At 39.4% G+C, this 14,946-nt stretch overlaps 1 protein-coding gene across 2 annotated transcripts in view; it reads right to left on the reverse strand.

Moving 5' to 3' along the window:
• Window positions 1–14,946, reverse strand: part of SLC17A8 (solute carrier family 17 member 8) — a 45,555-nt gene that overhangs the window by 14,926 nt on the left and 15,683 nt on the right. Inside the window, exons 3-9 of one of the 2 annotated variants that reach the window (XM_029954649.1) lie at window positions 10,450–10,568; window positions 8,535–8,649; window positions 6,390–6,477; window positions 2,537–2,623; window positions 1,615–1,754; window positions 1,341–1,490; window positions 136–268 (exon numbers count right to left, since the gene is read on the reverse strand). In XM_029954649.1, coding sequence (XP_029810509.1) covers window positions 136–268; window positions 1,341–1,490; window positions 1,615–1,754; window positions 2,537–2,623; window positions 6,390–6,477; window positions 8,535–8,649; window positions 10,450–10,568 — 832 coding nt within the window. The remainder of the gene's footprint in view (window positions 1–135; window positions 269–1,340; window positions 1,491–1,614; window positions 1,755–2,536; window positions 2,624–6,389; window positions 6,478–8,534; window positions 8,650–10,449; window positions 10,569–14,946) is intronic. The other variant, XM_029954650.1, reaches the window with a different exon arrangement.

Here is a 14,946-nt window from a genome sequence, read left to right on the forward strand (position 1 = left end):
TCAAGTATCTGCTGGGAGATGGATCTAGGGGCCTTTAAGATCTTTTCTAATGATTATGCAGAACCCCCAACATAGGCTCTGCAGTTCACCTCTTTCTGTAAAGTCTACTTCAGCCACCTATGAAATCCATCGTACCTCCACAGTTCATGATTTTTCTGACAGCAGTTGTGGTCAAAATTTTTCTGCTTCTTAAGTAATCAGCCAATTGTCCTCCAATCGGCACAATGATGGTCATAACCATGTGTGGGACTGCTGACAGGAGACCCACCTGGAGAGAAAAAAAACCCAATGCGCTATTTTTAGCTGCTTCCGACAGATGCACTTCCCCAATTCCTTGCCCACCCCTCACCAAGTTTAATCATCTAATTATATGGGACCCAGATAGGCCTGGATTTTGTAATAAATAACAAATAAGTGAATGATTTTAAGTATAGACTTGTATCTCCCACCAGACTGGAAGCTCTTTGAGGACAGACCTGACTTGTATTCATCACAGAGGCCCCAGCACCTGCCACAGGGCCCAGCACATGGTAGTTAAACAGTTGGCACAGAGTGAGCATTCATGGATGGCAACCTCTAGGACTTGACTATATATATATATATATATATATATATATACACACATGTATATATATGTGTGTGTGTATGTATAGATATATATATGTGTGTATATATAGATATATATATACACACATATATATATATAGCTCCGCCATGGTCACTCCAGACAGAACCTGGAGCTATGCAAACATCTACCTCTACTAGGCAGCTGTTCTTTTCCTGTAGGAAGGTGGTTAATTCTTTCATGATGATGATGTATGTGTCACCATCTATATCTTTCCTCCCTGAAATGCAGACAACCTAATCACAGTGGCTGGGGACATTTTTAAAGAGGTTGTTTCTAAACCACACAAGACAATGGTTGTTATTGCTATAACTACCATTATAGAGAGAAAGGTGGTCTGCAAAATAAGCTTTAAGGCACTTATTGCTAATCACTGAGTAACTGATAAAAAGAAAAAAAACCCTCTTACCTTCAAATCTTTTTATTATTATCTAATACGCAGTTTGTGAGTTTAGTTTCAGAAACACTTTGAGATCGAATAGAACATAAGTCCTTAAAAGCAGCTTAAAACAGTTCTTATCCTTATGAAGAAGAAATTAAATAGCTATGTATACTGTGCCCAGAATGTGTAACTTGCCTGACCTCTAGGTTATTAGGTGTCACAGAACTGTTATAAATTTTGATCAGAAATTTAATTATTTTATAGTGCAAAGATTTTCTCAGTAGAAGCAAGAGGTTTAAGGTTCAAGAACATTTGAAGTATCTATGTGTTTACCTTACTTATTGCAAATCCAAAGACCTCTTCAAAATAAGCAGGCTGACTTATTAACAGCAAATAAAAGGTCCAGCTTCTGCAAAAATTTGCCACAATGATTGCATAAACTGGCAACGATGTGAAAAATCTTTTCCACGGTGTGTTAAATTTCTAGAGAGCAAAAATACCAGATTTTTAGTGACTATATTGACATACTATTTTTCTTGAGAGGACAACGCAATCACTAAGAGCAGGAGAAAAGAGGCAAAGTCTTCATCTGTCCATCCCTACTTACACTGAGACTAACCACATGGGCTCCTTCTCCTATACTTGTTTCTATGTAGGTCCTCTCCTCACTGGATATGGTTGGGTGAGCAGCGGGACACTCATAAGCCTGCAGCAGCCAAAATGTGTACCAAATAATCCCAAACATACCTGCAGTAAAAAACAAAAGGTTTAATGATATGGTTTCCTGGTCTTCTGTCTCTAAATCTTCCAATTCTCAGAATATTGCCATATGGCATGATGTTCACCTAAAAGGAAGTATTTTGTTGCTTTTCCTGTTGTTGTTGTTGCTAGCTGGCATTTAAAGAAAAGTAATATTGTTCTCATTAAGAAAGTAACTTTAGGGGCACCTGGGTGTCCGACTTCGCCTCAGGTCATGATCTCACGGTTGGTGGGTTTGAGCCCCACATCGGGCTCTGTGCTGACCTCTAGCTCAGAGCCTGGAGCCTGCTTCAGATTCTGTGTCTCTTTCTTTCTCTGCCCCTCTCCTGTTCATGCTCTGTCTCTCAAAAATAAATAAATGTAAAAAAATTTTTTTAAAGAAAGTAACTTTAATATAAGCATTAAATGAATCATAAACAAATATTCCACTTACATGATAAACTAGTTGTAATAATCTCTGTTTTCATATAGTAAATTCCTTTTTTAATGTATATTTATTTACTGTGAGAGAGAGACAGAGCGAGCACGGGAGAGGCAGAGAGAGAGCAAGAGATTTCCAGGCAGGCTCCATGCTGTCAGTACAAAGCCTGATGTGTGGCTCAATCTCACTAATGGAAAGATCACGCATGACCTGAGCTGAGATCAAAAGTCAAACACTTAACCAACTGAGGTTACTCCATTTGTACAGTAAATTCTTAGCCAATCCCAATATACAATAAAATACCATCTCTATGAGTCAACATGGGAAGTCATAAAGTCAAATTACTCACCATAAATATAAAAGACAGAGGCCCATCCAATGTACTGTACCAACACCCCAGCCAGAGGCATGGCAATCACTGCCCCCGCATAGGAACCTAAAACAAGGAGACATGGATGGAAACTTAGCAACTGCCATTACTGCCCCTTCAAACCATCTCGAGTTCCTGCTGTGGAGATGAGGATGAATCAAACCGAGCGAGAGTCAGAAAGCATCTGCCCAGAGGGACAAACTCCCCATGTGCCTTACCACAGGACTTCCAGTAGAGAAAGGTCATCAGATGCCCTTTAGCTACATCCAGGTACCATAGAGGGATGAGACAAAGATTGCTCAGGCACAGCAATTTGGAATTACATGAAAGAATAGAACAAAAAGATGAGAAAAATCTCAGAGAAATTTGAAAAATTCAACCAGGTACAATATATTTTTTAATGTTTATTTTATCATTGAGAGAGAAATATAGTGTGACCAGGGGAGGGGCAGAGAGAGGGACAGAGGATCTGAAGCGGCTCCACACTGACAGCAAGGCTCCAACCCACAAACCATGAAATAACAACCTGAGCCCAAAGTCAGACACTCAACGAAAAGAGCCACCCAGGGCCCCCATCCTGGTACAATATTATGTGCTGAAGACAGCAAGCAAAGGCACAAATAGATCTGCCTTTCAGAGCTCACAGTTGAGAAGGATTATCACCTAGGTCTTTAGATGAGGGATTTTGAACTATTAAGAAATCAGGCTTTTTAGAGTCTTCGTTTTTTGTTTTTTTTTTTAAATCAGGAAACAGGTCTATTCCAGGATGGCAGTATGAATAGAATGGCTGCTCTCTCTACCTAGTTCTGGAATGGGCATATGTTTAAGTTCATTTCTTCGTAAATACTCAACCTTGTAAATACTCACCTATATGTAAATGTTTATCTTGTCTAGACAAGATAATGAAGGCTAGAGCCCTGGTCTCCACTACGCCCTACAGCTCCGTAATATCTGCTGTAGGAACACTGCCTGAATTCTGTATCTCAGACCCCAGTGCTAAGGAAGACCTTTAAGGAATGGGAGTTTGAGGGTCTTCCCAGAAAAAGAAATTAAATTCCATCTTTTCAAGTTGGGCCTGACTGGCCAGGAAAAGCCCAACCCAGAATCCCAAATCTGAGCATCATGACACCTGAGGGACCCTCTCAGTCTATGGGAACCATTTTCCTCAGATAAAAGATAGGAATGAAATCTTCATCTCACAGAGTCATTTTGAGACATTTTGAGATATAAACTATACCTGTGAAGATGTTTTGTAAGTTGTAATTAGTGCCGCACAAATGCCAACTATTACGCTACTATAATGTACAGAATGACAATGCATTTTTTTAAACCTCTGACTCCCATCAAACCAGGAAGACAAGTATTCCAAGGCATATTGTTTAGAAAGAGCTGCAGGTCTGGCCTGCTGTGGGTGTGGAGAAGTGGTCTTCCCTGGGCCAAATATCCTGGAAGTGAGGGGTAGGGAAATGCTAGGGACAGAGAAAATCAGGGAATAATCACCAGCAGCTCAGATGCGTTGGATGCTTTCTGTGTGCCCACTACTAGGTTGAAGAATCTAGACCCAAGATTTTATTTATTATTTAACCCTTTTTTCAACCTCTTGGCATTAGTACGAATGTCATCCCCATTTATGGGAGAAACTAAGGTGGGGGAGGGGAGGTAAAGTGCCTGAGGGTCACACAGGTATAAGTGATCAGAATCTAGAGCCTTCCTTTATCCACAGCCCTGCCTCCTCCACTTAAAAATGCCCATTATTTCCTCATACAAGGAATCATTCTTTCATGGAGGACATTTTACACTTGAAACTGTCCTTCTCTGTCTAGCAGACAAACTCTTCTTCATCCTTCTGGACATGGCTGAGTGTCATCTCACAATCCCTGAGCATACCCTGGTGGGGTACACCATCCAAACTGCCCTGGGGGAGCTGACTGTACCTTGATCCTTCTGTGAGCTGGCAGTGGAGTAAGGAGGAGCCCTCCAGTTCTTGGGGAATGGCAGGAGGAGGCGGAGTAGCCATTAGGGGTGGACGAGTTCCCAGTTCTGTCCTCACTAGCTGGGAGAACTTACTGGACTGGATATTTCCTAAAGTCCCTGTCAACTCCAATATTTTTTATGTAAGAATCGGTTACGCCCAAAGCTGGGTTTCCTTCTAATGACATTTTTCCTTGGCTATTCATTCACACCAAGGCCACACCTTAGCCAGGAAAAGTAATTAGGTCTATGACTTTGATCAGGTGACTTTCCTTGAGAGTCAAAGGATTTCTTAAATCAGCCTTTTGAGGGTTATAAAGACACCAAAAATGGGGAGTGGCAGCTATTCAGTCTTGCTTTGCTGGCAAATCAAAATGAAAAACCTTATAAATAAAACATCCAAAGAAAATAACGTCAAGGACCTGACAGCTCACAAGGTCAGAATCTTATATTCTTCTAGAGCTGGCACAAGGTCAGTAGTGGAAGTGGAGATGATCTTAAATTATAAGTGAGAGGAGAAAAATGGTTTCTAAGGACAAGAGAGATTAAAGATGCAAAGACGTCTCAACTTGCATGTAGTTCCAAACTAGGCATAAAATAGGCACATTGGTGACTATTCACACCAAAGTCCCAGAGATTCTATATTATTATTATTATTATTATTATTATTATACTGTTATCATTATTATTATTATTTAAGAAGCAAAAGAGAAAGAGCAAGGGAGAAATAAATTAAAATATTCACAGAAATTAAGAGGAAATTTTATTTCTCTCTTTAGCTAAGGAATACAAGTTAGTTTCTCTTAGGAAAGGCACACTAGCTTGAAAACCTAGACAGAACTAAATTCTGATCCTAATTTTTTCTGGTCCCCAGTGTAACTTTCATGACTTAAGGCACCTTTATCTTCCCAGGCCCCTCCCCACATAAAAAAAATTGGAAAATATATTTTACAACCGTGTTGATGGTGCCAGCATGCACTGTCCTCTTTCAGTTATTGATTGATATCTAGGTAGACCCTTCAAACAGTGATGATTTCTACGATACACAGAGGGCTAGGCCCAACAACATAACCTTAAGTGAGTCAACCTTAGAAAAGTGAAGTTTGATGACCGAGGAATTAAAGTCACATCACTACTTAAGGACCATTAATGTACTTTAAGGTAAGCTGCATGGTCTCCATTTTCATCTGGAATGTAATGGCAAAAATTAATTAAAAGATCTCTCTGACAATGTGTACATAGTAATGTAGTGAGGAACGTTCTGAATTAAGAATCAGGTGGTCCTGGGGTACCTGGGTGGCTCTATTGATTCAGCGTCTAACTCTTGATTTTGGCTCCAGCCCTGCGTTGGGCTTTCTGCTATCAGTGCAGAGCCTGCTTTGGGTCCTCTGTCTCAGTCTCTCTCTGCCCCTCCGCCCCTCCTCAAAACTAAATAAATAAACATTTAATAATAATTAAAAAAAGAAGCAGATGGTCCCGTGTGACCTTGGACCTTAATTTCCGTTAAATGAAACTAAACTATAAATTTTAGTTGCGGTTTCTCCATCTGTAAAAAGAAGAGAAGCAAAAGGCTTGATGATTCTCTCTCTTCTGCTTCTGATCTTGCCAAATATCATTTGTTGGCTAATTCAACAACCACTTCCAACCCTTTCATTTTTACCTTTCTCTACTAAAAGTGCTGGAAAAGCTAGCACTCGCTTTCCTAGCTGCCTCGTAGTTGGCAAAGCATTTGACACAATTAGGGCCAACTGTGTCGCTTTTGGACTTCTTTATGTGAAAAAAAAAATAGATTCTCCCTAGTTGGATCTTTACTTGAAGCCAAAGCACTCCTAAGTAAAGCTTATGATTCTAAAACACTTACCACAAAAAGAGGTTGTGGCCAGTCGGCTTCTCTCCAAAGGTGGTGCCCACTTACTCCACATCCCATGGCAGGCTGGGTAGGTCACACCCTGGCAAAACAGTTGAAAATAGATTATTTGATCTGATTATTTGATTATTTGATTTGAAAATAGATTAATTGATTATTTGATTTGATTTGACTGTTTAAAACATGGATCCTGCTTCTTTAAGACAGGCTACAACATAAAAGCCCAATTCATAAATAACAAGGAGCCTGTCAGGTATTTTAACTCATTGCACAGATGCTGAAATTTGAATACCAGCTCAAATGTAAGAATGGTGGGGGATGGGGAAGACGTCTCTATATTCCATATTATTATAAAATATCAGTATAGAAAGAGACTTCTGCAATCAGTTGATCCATCCTCTCATTTCAAGATATAGAACCTGAGGCTAAGAACCATTCAGTGACTACTCTAGTCTTCATGGCTGTTAATAGCATGTCTTTCCACCCATTATTATTTTCTAAAGTGCAGTATATAGCCCTCTAGTGGGACGAGAGTTAGATTTGAGTTGCTACAACAAACTACTTTTTTCTAAGTTTATTAATTTATTTTGAGAGAGAGAGAGAGAAAGCACAAGCAAGGGAGGGGCAGAGAGAGAGGTTGAGAGAATCCCAATCTGCATTGTCAGTGCAGAGCCTGATGCAGGGTTTAAACCCGCTAACTGTGGGATCATGACCTAAGCCAAAACTAAGAGCTGGAGGCTTAACCAACGGAGCCACGCAGATGCCCTCAAACCTACATTTTTATCATAATTGGTACATGTATATTCTAACAGGCTTTAGAAAAAGATATAACTGGCACACCAAACCCATGATTTCAAAGATATTGTTGCTTATGATGAGGTTTTGGGGGGGAAGTATAGGTTTTTTTTTAATGAATTGATCTAGGGGAAAACTGTAGGTAAATAAGAGTACAAATTGTATATGGATATGACAAAAGTGACAAAGGCTAGAGGTGAATGACTGAGCTTGGGAAATACTGCTCAGCATCAGGGCTTGAGAAACTATGGCCTGATTCAGTATAACATCTGTTTTTGTATTACTAGTGAGGAAGGACTGGTTTTTACTGTTTTTTTAGACTCACGTTTTTATTTTCTTATCTTTTTTTTTTTATTAAGGTTTTTTTTATGGGTGCCTGGGTGGTCCAGTTGATTAAGCATCTGACTCTTGATTTCAATTTAGGTAATGATCTTACAATTCATGGGTTTGAACTGCACCAACAGTGCAGAGCCTACTAGGGATTCTCACTCTCCCACTCTCTCTCTCTCGCTCTCTCTCTCTCTCTCTGCCCACCTCCTTTCCTCTCTCAAAAATAAATAAACATTAAAAAAATTTCTTTTAAAAACTTTTTTTAATTCCAGGATAGCTAATATACAGTATTATGTTAGTTTCCAGTATACAATATAGTGATTTAACAGTTCCATACCTGAGTACATCTAAGTACTCATGGTTTTCAAGTGAGTAAAAACAAATTGAAAGGAGAATAATATTTCATGGCATGTAAAAATCATATGAAATTCAAATTTCCGTGTCCACAAAGTTTTATTTAAAAATGGCCACACCTATTTGCTTACATATTGTCTCTGGCTGCTTTGGCTCTACAATGGCAGAGTTGAGTAGTTGCCACATGAACATATGGCAAAGTCCAAAAGATTTACCTTCTGGCTCTCTATCATGCTAGCTCTTTCTCTGAGTTAAATCTCTGTGTAACACTACACCCTGGAAATTTACAGATTTATTAATAAATCCATTTCAGTTGCTTTAATGGAAAGGGCCCCTGCCATGTGAACTAAAGAATTTGGGCTTTGGTCCTATCATTTATTAAAGGAAAGGGGTTGGATTAGATTATCTCTAAGATCATTCCTGGCTCATCTGAAATTCTGCACTCTATGAAATAGTCCTTTATTGTATTCAACTTTGTAATCACACAATGCATTTTTATTAAAGTGCTCATAACTGTAGTCAAAACCAGAGAGTGAAAGTAGCAGAACAATGTGGAAGATTGGAAAACTAAGCAAAGGAGGTTTTCTTCAGAAGCTGAATTTTCTAAAGGATCATACTTTACTTAGCAATATAGAAAACAGTAAGGAAAGAAACTCCTACCTCCACTAGACCTTGCAAAATTCTGACACACATGACACAGCCGTAATGCACTCTGGCTGCAGAAGGAATGAACATGTTCAAAGTTGATGTTAAGAAAATGGCGGCTCCAAAGACCCTGAGGGACCAAAACACTGTGTTAGTCGGAAGGCCCATTCATGGATGTGGTACTTCAGTTAAATATCAGGAATGAACCTCACCATTCATGGAAAATCACCATGGAAATTAATAGAAAAGGCAATAGATGTTGTGTTAGGGTCTGGTGTATTCCAAGCTTGACTATTGGGCTGCTTTGATACCTGAGCTCATCCTTGGACCAATTACAGAAAGGTTTTTGGTAGTATAAGGATGCCCTTCTAAATGAGGTCCTGAAGCTGGTGACTGACCAACAGGAGGTGAGCTTGCTGGAGATGAACCATTCTGCTTGGTTTTACCCAACTGACTCGCTCCATTACCACATGACATCTGCACATTTGAATTGTGTCTCCTGCTTTGCAATTCTGCTCTCACTTTACTAGAAGGCCACCCTATCTAAAAGCATGCTGTGTCCCAAGACTAGCCAAGCATAAAGCAGGCTGTGTGCCTGTCTTAGCTCTGACTTACTGCCCAGTGCTATTTGCCTTCTCCTTCCTACCTGCACCAAACTCTTCTGGGAAAAGAAGACAGGCAGCATTTTCTTTCTTTCTCACGTATTAATGATGCCTCAGCCCTTTTAACATGCTGGGAAATATTATTTGTGATTTCTTTTTATGGAAGAAGGGTAAGCAGTAAACTCAAAGACCATATAAGCCAATATTCTATCACTTTTTGAAAAGAATACAATAAGTAAGTGACAATGAATGAAGGACACAAATTAGACAAGAACATAGGTAAATACAATCATGCTTGTACATATTTAGATCTTATGGTGGTGGCTTCCAAACTTTTTTGACCTTGACCTATAAAACAAAATATATTTTATATTGCAACCCAATAATCATACACACAAATGTAACTAAAACAAGTTTCAAGAACCGATACTTAAGTGTGCAAAGAACCAAGATATTCTCTATTCTATTTTATTCTATTTTATTATCTTCTTTTGTATTTTTCTCTTTTTTTAGAATGTGCTCATTGGTGAATCACCATGTTGATTTCGTTATCATCTCATGAGTTGTGTTTTAGAGTTTGAGAACCAAAGCTTTATAAAATGTAAAGCTCATGAAATACATATATGTACAAATCACACAGAACATACAATTGGAAGGAACCTGGAAATATATAGTACACTCCTCTTCTGCTACATATACACCCTACATCTCTTCCATGAGGGCATATGCTTCTGCTTGAATACCTCTATTGAAAGAGACCTCAACTGCTCCTTGAGGCAGCTCATTCCATCTTGGACAATTTTAACTGCCCAAACAGTTACTATATAATCTCAAGGGCATTGAAGACATCTTGAAATCTAGAGGCAAGCCCCTACTACCCATATGACAAAACCTTTATGGTACAGGACTATATTAACATAGGATCACAGAATGTCACTTGCCAGAGAGAACTCAAACACAATCTAAACCATGCTTTATTTCATAGGTGAGGAAACAGAGAACCAGAGAAGGAAGACAAGTGATTCAGTAGAGGTCACCAACTGAGTTATTTAGGGTCCAGAAACTATTTCTCCTGACTCAGATTCAATCACTCTTTTTACTACATAATCACTAAAAGAATATAAGATAAATTGAAATTAGACAAGAAAGTAAATAAAAAGAGACTCTTAAGGAACAGAATCATATGGGATCAACCTGTGAATCACATCTATTGGAATGCCTCCTGTCTCTCTGCATCTCTAAATTAAGAGGCAACTGTGCAGATTTTGTAAAAACACAAAATCATGTTATGATCTGTACTGCATTCATGATAGGTCAATTTGTCTTACCTGTTAGCAGCAAACTTATTTGAAATGAAACCACCTGGAATTTGTGTCACAATATAACCCCAGAAAAAAGATCCATGGATAAGGCCCACTGTCTCTGGATCCCAGTTAAACTGTGCTGTCTGAAATGAGAAATCAGATGTAGTTGTGTTTGTAATAAAACACTTGACCACCATTTTTCACTGATGATACTACATAATAACCCCATAAGGTCCTTCTTTCCTTCCTTTATTCAACAAATATTTCTGGATGGCTTCTTGGATGCAAAAAAAAAAAATCCCTGCTTTCAATAAGCTTGCCTTTTAGTAAGGGCAAGGAGAGATTATGTTCAAACTTAAATGCACACACACACATATATACATATATATAAAACAACTCTTAAGCCATTGAAAATGTAAGTCTCCAGGGCTGGACTCCCTTCCCTTACTTTCTTCCCAAAGTAACTAACTCTTTTCAGACTCCTTGAAAAGCTCCCTTCTTCTGAAGAAGCTCCCCAACTCCCTTTTGAAGTGTCACTTTCTCCGGCACTTGTCCCACAGACCGCTGTTCTTATAGTCATGGCCACCACACCATACTCTTCTCAAACTAGCCATTCATATGTAATTTACCACACTGGTGGCAAGCAACTCTAAGGTGCCAGCCATATCATTTCAACTTTATAGCCTTAGTACCTAAAATAAATTCTTGGAATATTTGTCACCTGAGTGAATACATGAATGGTTCATAAATCTTTGGGGCACCTGACTGACTCAGTCTGCACAGCATGCAACTCTTGACCTTGTGGTTGTAAATTCAAGCCCCAGGCTGGGTGGAGAGATTACTTAAAAATAAACTCTTAAAAAATCCATTGATATCAAAATGTAATGTGTTTCTATTATGGAGGAAGAGTTCTTACATATCCAGATTGTATGCTTTATAAATTTTATTGGTTTATTTTTCTGTCACAAGTTGTTACATATTTATTTGCTCATTTATTCAACATTCACTTACTGCCTCCTGTGTGCCAGGTCAGGTGCTAGATAGTGTAAATACTAACTCAAACAAGAATTGCCTTTATGTTGTAGGAGATCACAGTCAATGTAACATTGACCTGTCCTCTATGCTGTATTTTCCATTTTGCCAATTAGGAAGTTGAACTTTAAGAGCAAACTGGGGTGTCTGGCTGGCTCAGTCGGTGGAGCATGTGACTCTTGATCTTGGGGTCATAAATTCAAGCCCACACTGGGTAGATTACTTTACAAAGAAAGAATAAAATGAAAGTAACAATTATTAATCAAATCAGCTCAGTAAATTTTTATTTTGTGCTACTATGTGCCACACATTGTTTTAGGCACTGGGGAAGACAGTGATTGCAGTTCACAAAGATGCCAGTGGGGACAGCAAATAGGAAACAAGTACAGCCTGTATTAGACAGTGATCAGGGATGTGGAGAAAAATAAAGAAGGGAAGAGAACAGGAAATGCTGGACAGGAGTAAGGTAGAATGCAATTTTAGATAGAGGAGCCAGGGAAGGCTTCATTGGGGAAGTGACTTTTGAAGAAAGCCCTAAAAGAAAGAAGGGAACAAAGTCATGCTCTTCATTATCTGAGAGAACTTTCTAGGCAGAGAAATAGCAAGTGTAAAGGCTCTGAAGTTACAGGAATAGCAGGATGTCAGAATGGCTAGAAGGTAATGAATGAAGGACAGGCGAGTAGGAGTTAAAGTAAGAGAGGTTGAAAGGATGAAAGACCCTTTAAGTCACCATAAGGACCTTGGTTTTTACGCAAAAGGAATGGAAACCATTGGAAGCTTGTAGCAGAAGAAAGACACAATTTCGTTAAGGCACTGTCTATATACTTCCTCCCTTAATTCTGACAACACCTACAGGTAATTATTGGCTCTTCTTTTGTAGATAAGGAAATTGAGTCTTAGAGAAATTAAGTTACTTGCCCAAGGTCATACAACTAGTTACAAGGAGAGCCAAGATCAGGACCTCTTATCTGCTTTATCCAAAAAAACATTTCTTCACAGTGCTTGTGGAGACTTGACTTTCTTACTAAGAAATAGAGACTAGACTTCTTTGCCTTGTGTCATGGAATGACCCAAGGAACCAAGGATCCAAGGTAGAGGGATTCACTTCATCTAGAAGCTAATTATCAATCACAGTGACCTTTGCTCATACTTTTCTCTCTGACGGGATGGTGCTGCGGTCTATTCTCCAAAGGAGATGATACATGACAAAGAGCATGTAGGCCTGCTGAGAACTGACATTCATTATCTCTTGAGCCCCATTAGAATCATAACGGCCCCATGTATGTACCATTACTATAAGCCAAACACCCTGTCAGCCAGAGCCCGACACAGGGCTCCATCCCACAACCCTGGGATCATGAGCTGAGCTGAAATCAAGAGTCACGAGGCCAACAGAGCCATCCAAGCACCCTGACACCTTCATTTCAAATTTCTGGTCTCTGCAACTGTAAGAGAATAAATTTCAATTGTTTTAAGCCACCATGTTTGAGGTAATTTGTTACAGCAGTCTTAGGAAACTAATACAGCTTCTTAATATATCAGAACCAAAGTAACTCATTTGATCTGCAATGCAGGCCTTTTATTCCCGTTTTACAATAAGGGCAATGAGGGTCAGCAAAGAGTTGCTAGAAATGCCGGTACCTGCCTCATTGCTCACAATCCCCATCCCCAACCCCATCTCAGCATCCTGAGCCTCTCCCATCCTGAGTGGCCAATCAGGCTCTCTCTCTGTCTGTCTCTCTCTCCAATCTGAACCCAGAAATCGTACTTAGAAAATAATGAACACTTGAACCGAAAACAAGTCTCCTTGGAGTCAAGGCCAACCAAGTACATCAGCTCCCCAGCAAGGCACTTCAGCTTTGGAGGGCAGTGAGAAGCCATGGAAAAGGAGAGAAAATAATCCATGGAGAGGCCTGGGACAGTGGAATACACTTAAAGAGAAGCAGATGAGGGACCATGTTGAGCAAGGAAGCTGGAGACCTGAGGTAAGGATTTTCTAGTTCCCAGTAGGGCCAGATCCACTTTGTCTTCCTGGCAGGGCCCGTGTTTATGCCTTGGAAGGAATTAGGTAAAGACTCCTTTTCTGCCCTTCATGGAGTACAGCCTGGATTTCAGTCCCACTGCAGGTTAGGCACCACTGTCCAGGGCACAGACTGCACAAATAAACACATCAGACCTGCTTTCTGCTCTTCACTTTCATGAGATCCCCTACAGCCCTACCATAATTCCCTTTTTAACTCGACCTGTTTTCACTGCATTTCTACCCCTTGCAACCAGCAATTCCTGACCAGGACATAAGGGCAATTTGCTCAAGGTCCCAGAAGTTAAGTTTGAAACAAGGTCTGGCCAATTCCAAAGCCCATCTTCTTAACTCTCCAGGACTCATGATTCATGGGAAGCAGTTTGCACTTTTCCTGAAGGTAAAAAGGGATGACTACAAAGTTTCTCAAACATCAGTCATTTATAGCTTGCTATATGCCAGATGCTATTCAAAGGGATTCACATGTTTTAAAATACATAATTATTAAACTAAAAATTAATATTCACACATGAGCTAAAACTACACTGTATACCACTGGTAGAATATATGCCATGTATTTGCAAGACCTACGTATCGATACTGCTTACTTCTCTTTTTTGAAAATGAGTATTGAAAAATATTTAGTTTTACCCCTCCATAAAATGAAAAAGCAAATAAACAAAAAGACCAGCCATCCAGAATCTTTCTTAAAACAATCAGTGAAATCTTTGTCATCAGGTTGAACATGGTCACCTGATACATAAGCTCTGTTCTATTTGAGTGAAAGAGAAATGGTCTGCAATAAACTGAATTTGCTGTAGAGTCTCCAAAATGCTACAAACTCCTATTTTTGAGACCAGAAAAAATGATGCAAAGCGTATTTTAGATCTCAATTAGTTTCTCTAAGAAAGGGAAAACCATCGACACCAGAGAGCACACACTAGCATTGTTCCTTAGGTTTATCAAAATGTCTCTTCCATATGCCTCAAAGCAGATTCTGTTGACCTAGGCCTATCTTTCCAGGCAACAAACAAATGCAAACCAGCATCTCATTTGATCTGGGCCTTGGCAGACAAGTTTTAATTAGCTGGCCTTGCTCACAAAAGGCTGGGAGAATGCATGTGATACACATCTGAAACCTCAGTGATATACATCATCCTTTATTTAAAAAGTGCATGTCTTGCCCCATTACTTCTACTGCCCTCCCTCCCCACCAAAAAACAAACAACTGGCATATCCTTTCAGAATAAGTTCAGCCGTGGCATCAAAAAGAGGCTAGAAGACTCTCCGTTGTACTCTTTTCATCTGGCAGAATAATCTCTTATCTTAAAAACAAAAAACAAAAAACAAACAAAACAAAACAAAAAACTCCACAACTTGCAGAGCCAACGAAATATTTCTCTTTAATGGATCAAAATCCAATTTTCCCAAACCAGTGCTTGGCAGGAACTGTTCCAGGTAATGCTAAT

This window comes from Suricata suricatta, chromosome 10 (assembly GCF_006229205.1).
Source record: "Suricata suricatta isolate VVHF042 chromosome 10, meerkat_22Aug2017_6uvM2_HiC, whole genome shotgun sequence".
Classification (NCBI taxonomy): domain Eukaryota; kingdom Metazoa; phylum Chordata; class Mammalia; order Carnivora; family Herpestidae; genus Suricata; species Suricata suricatta.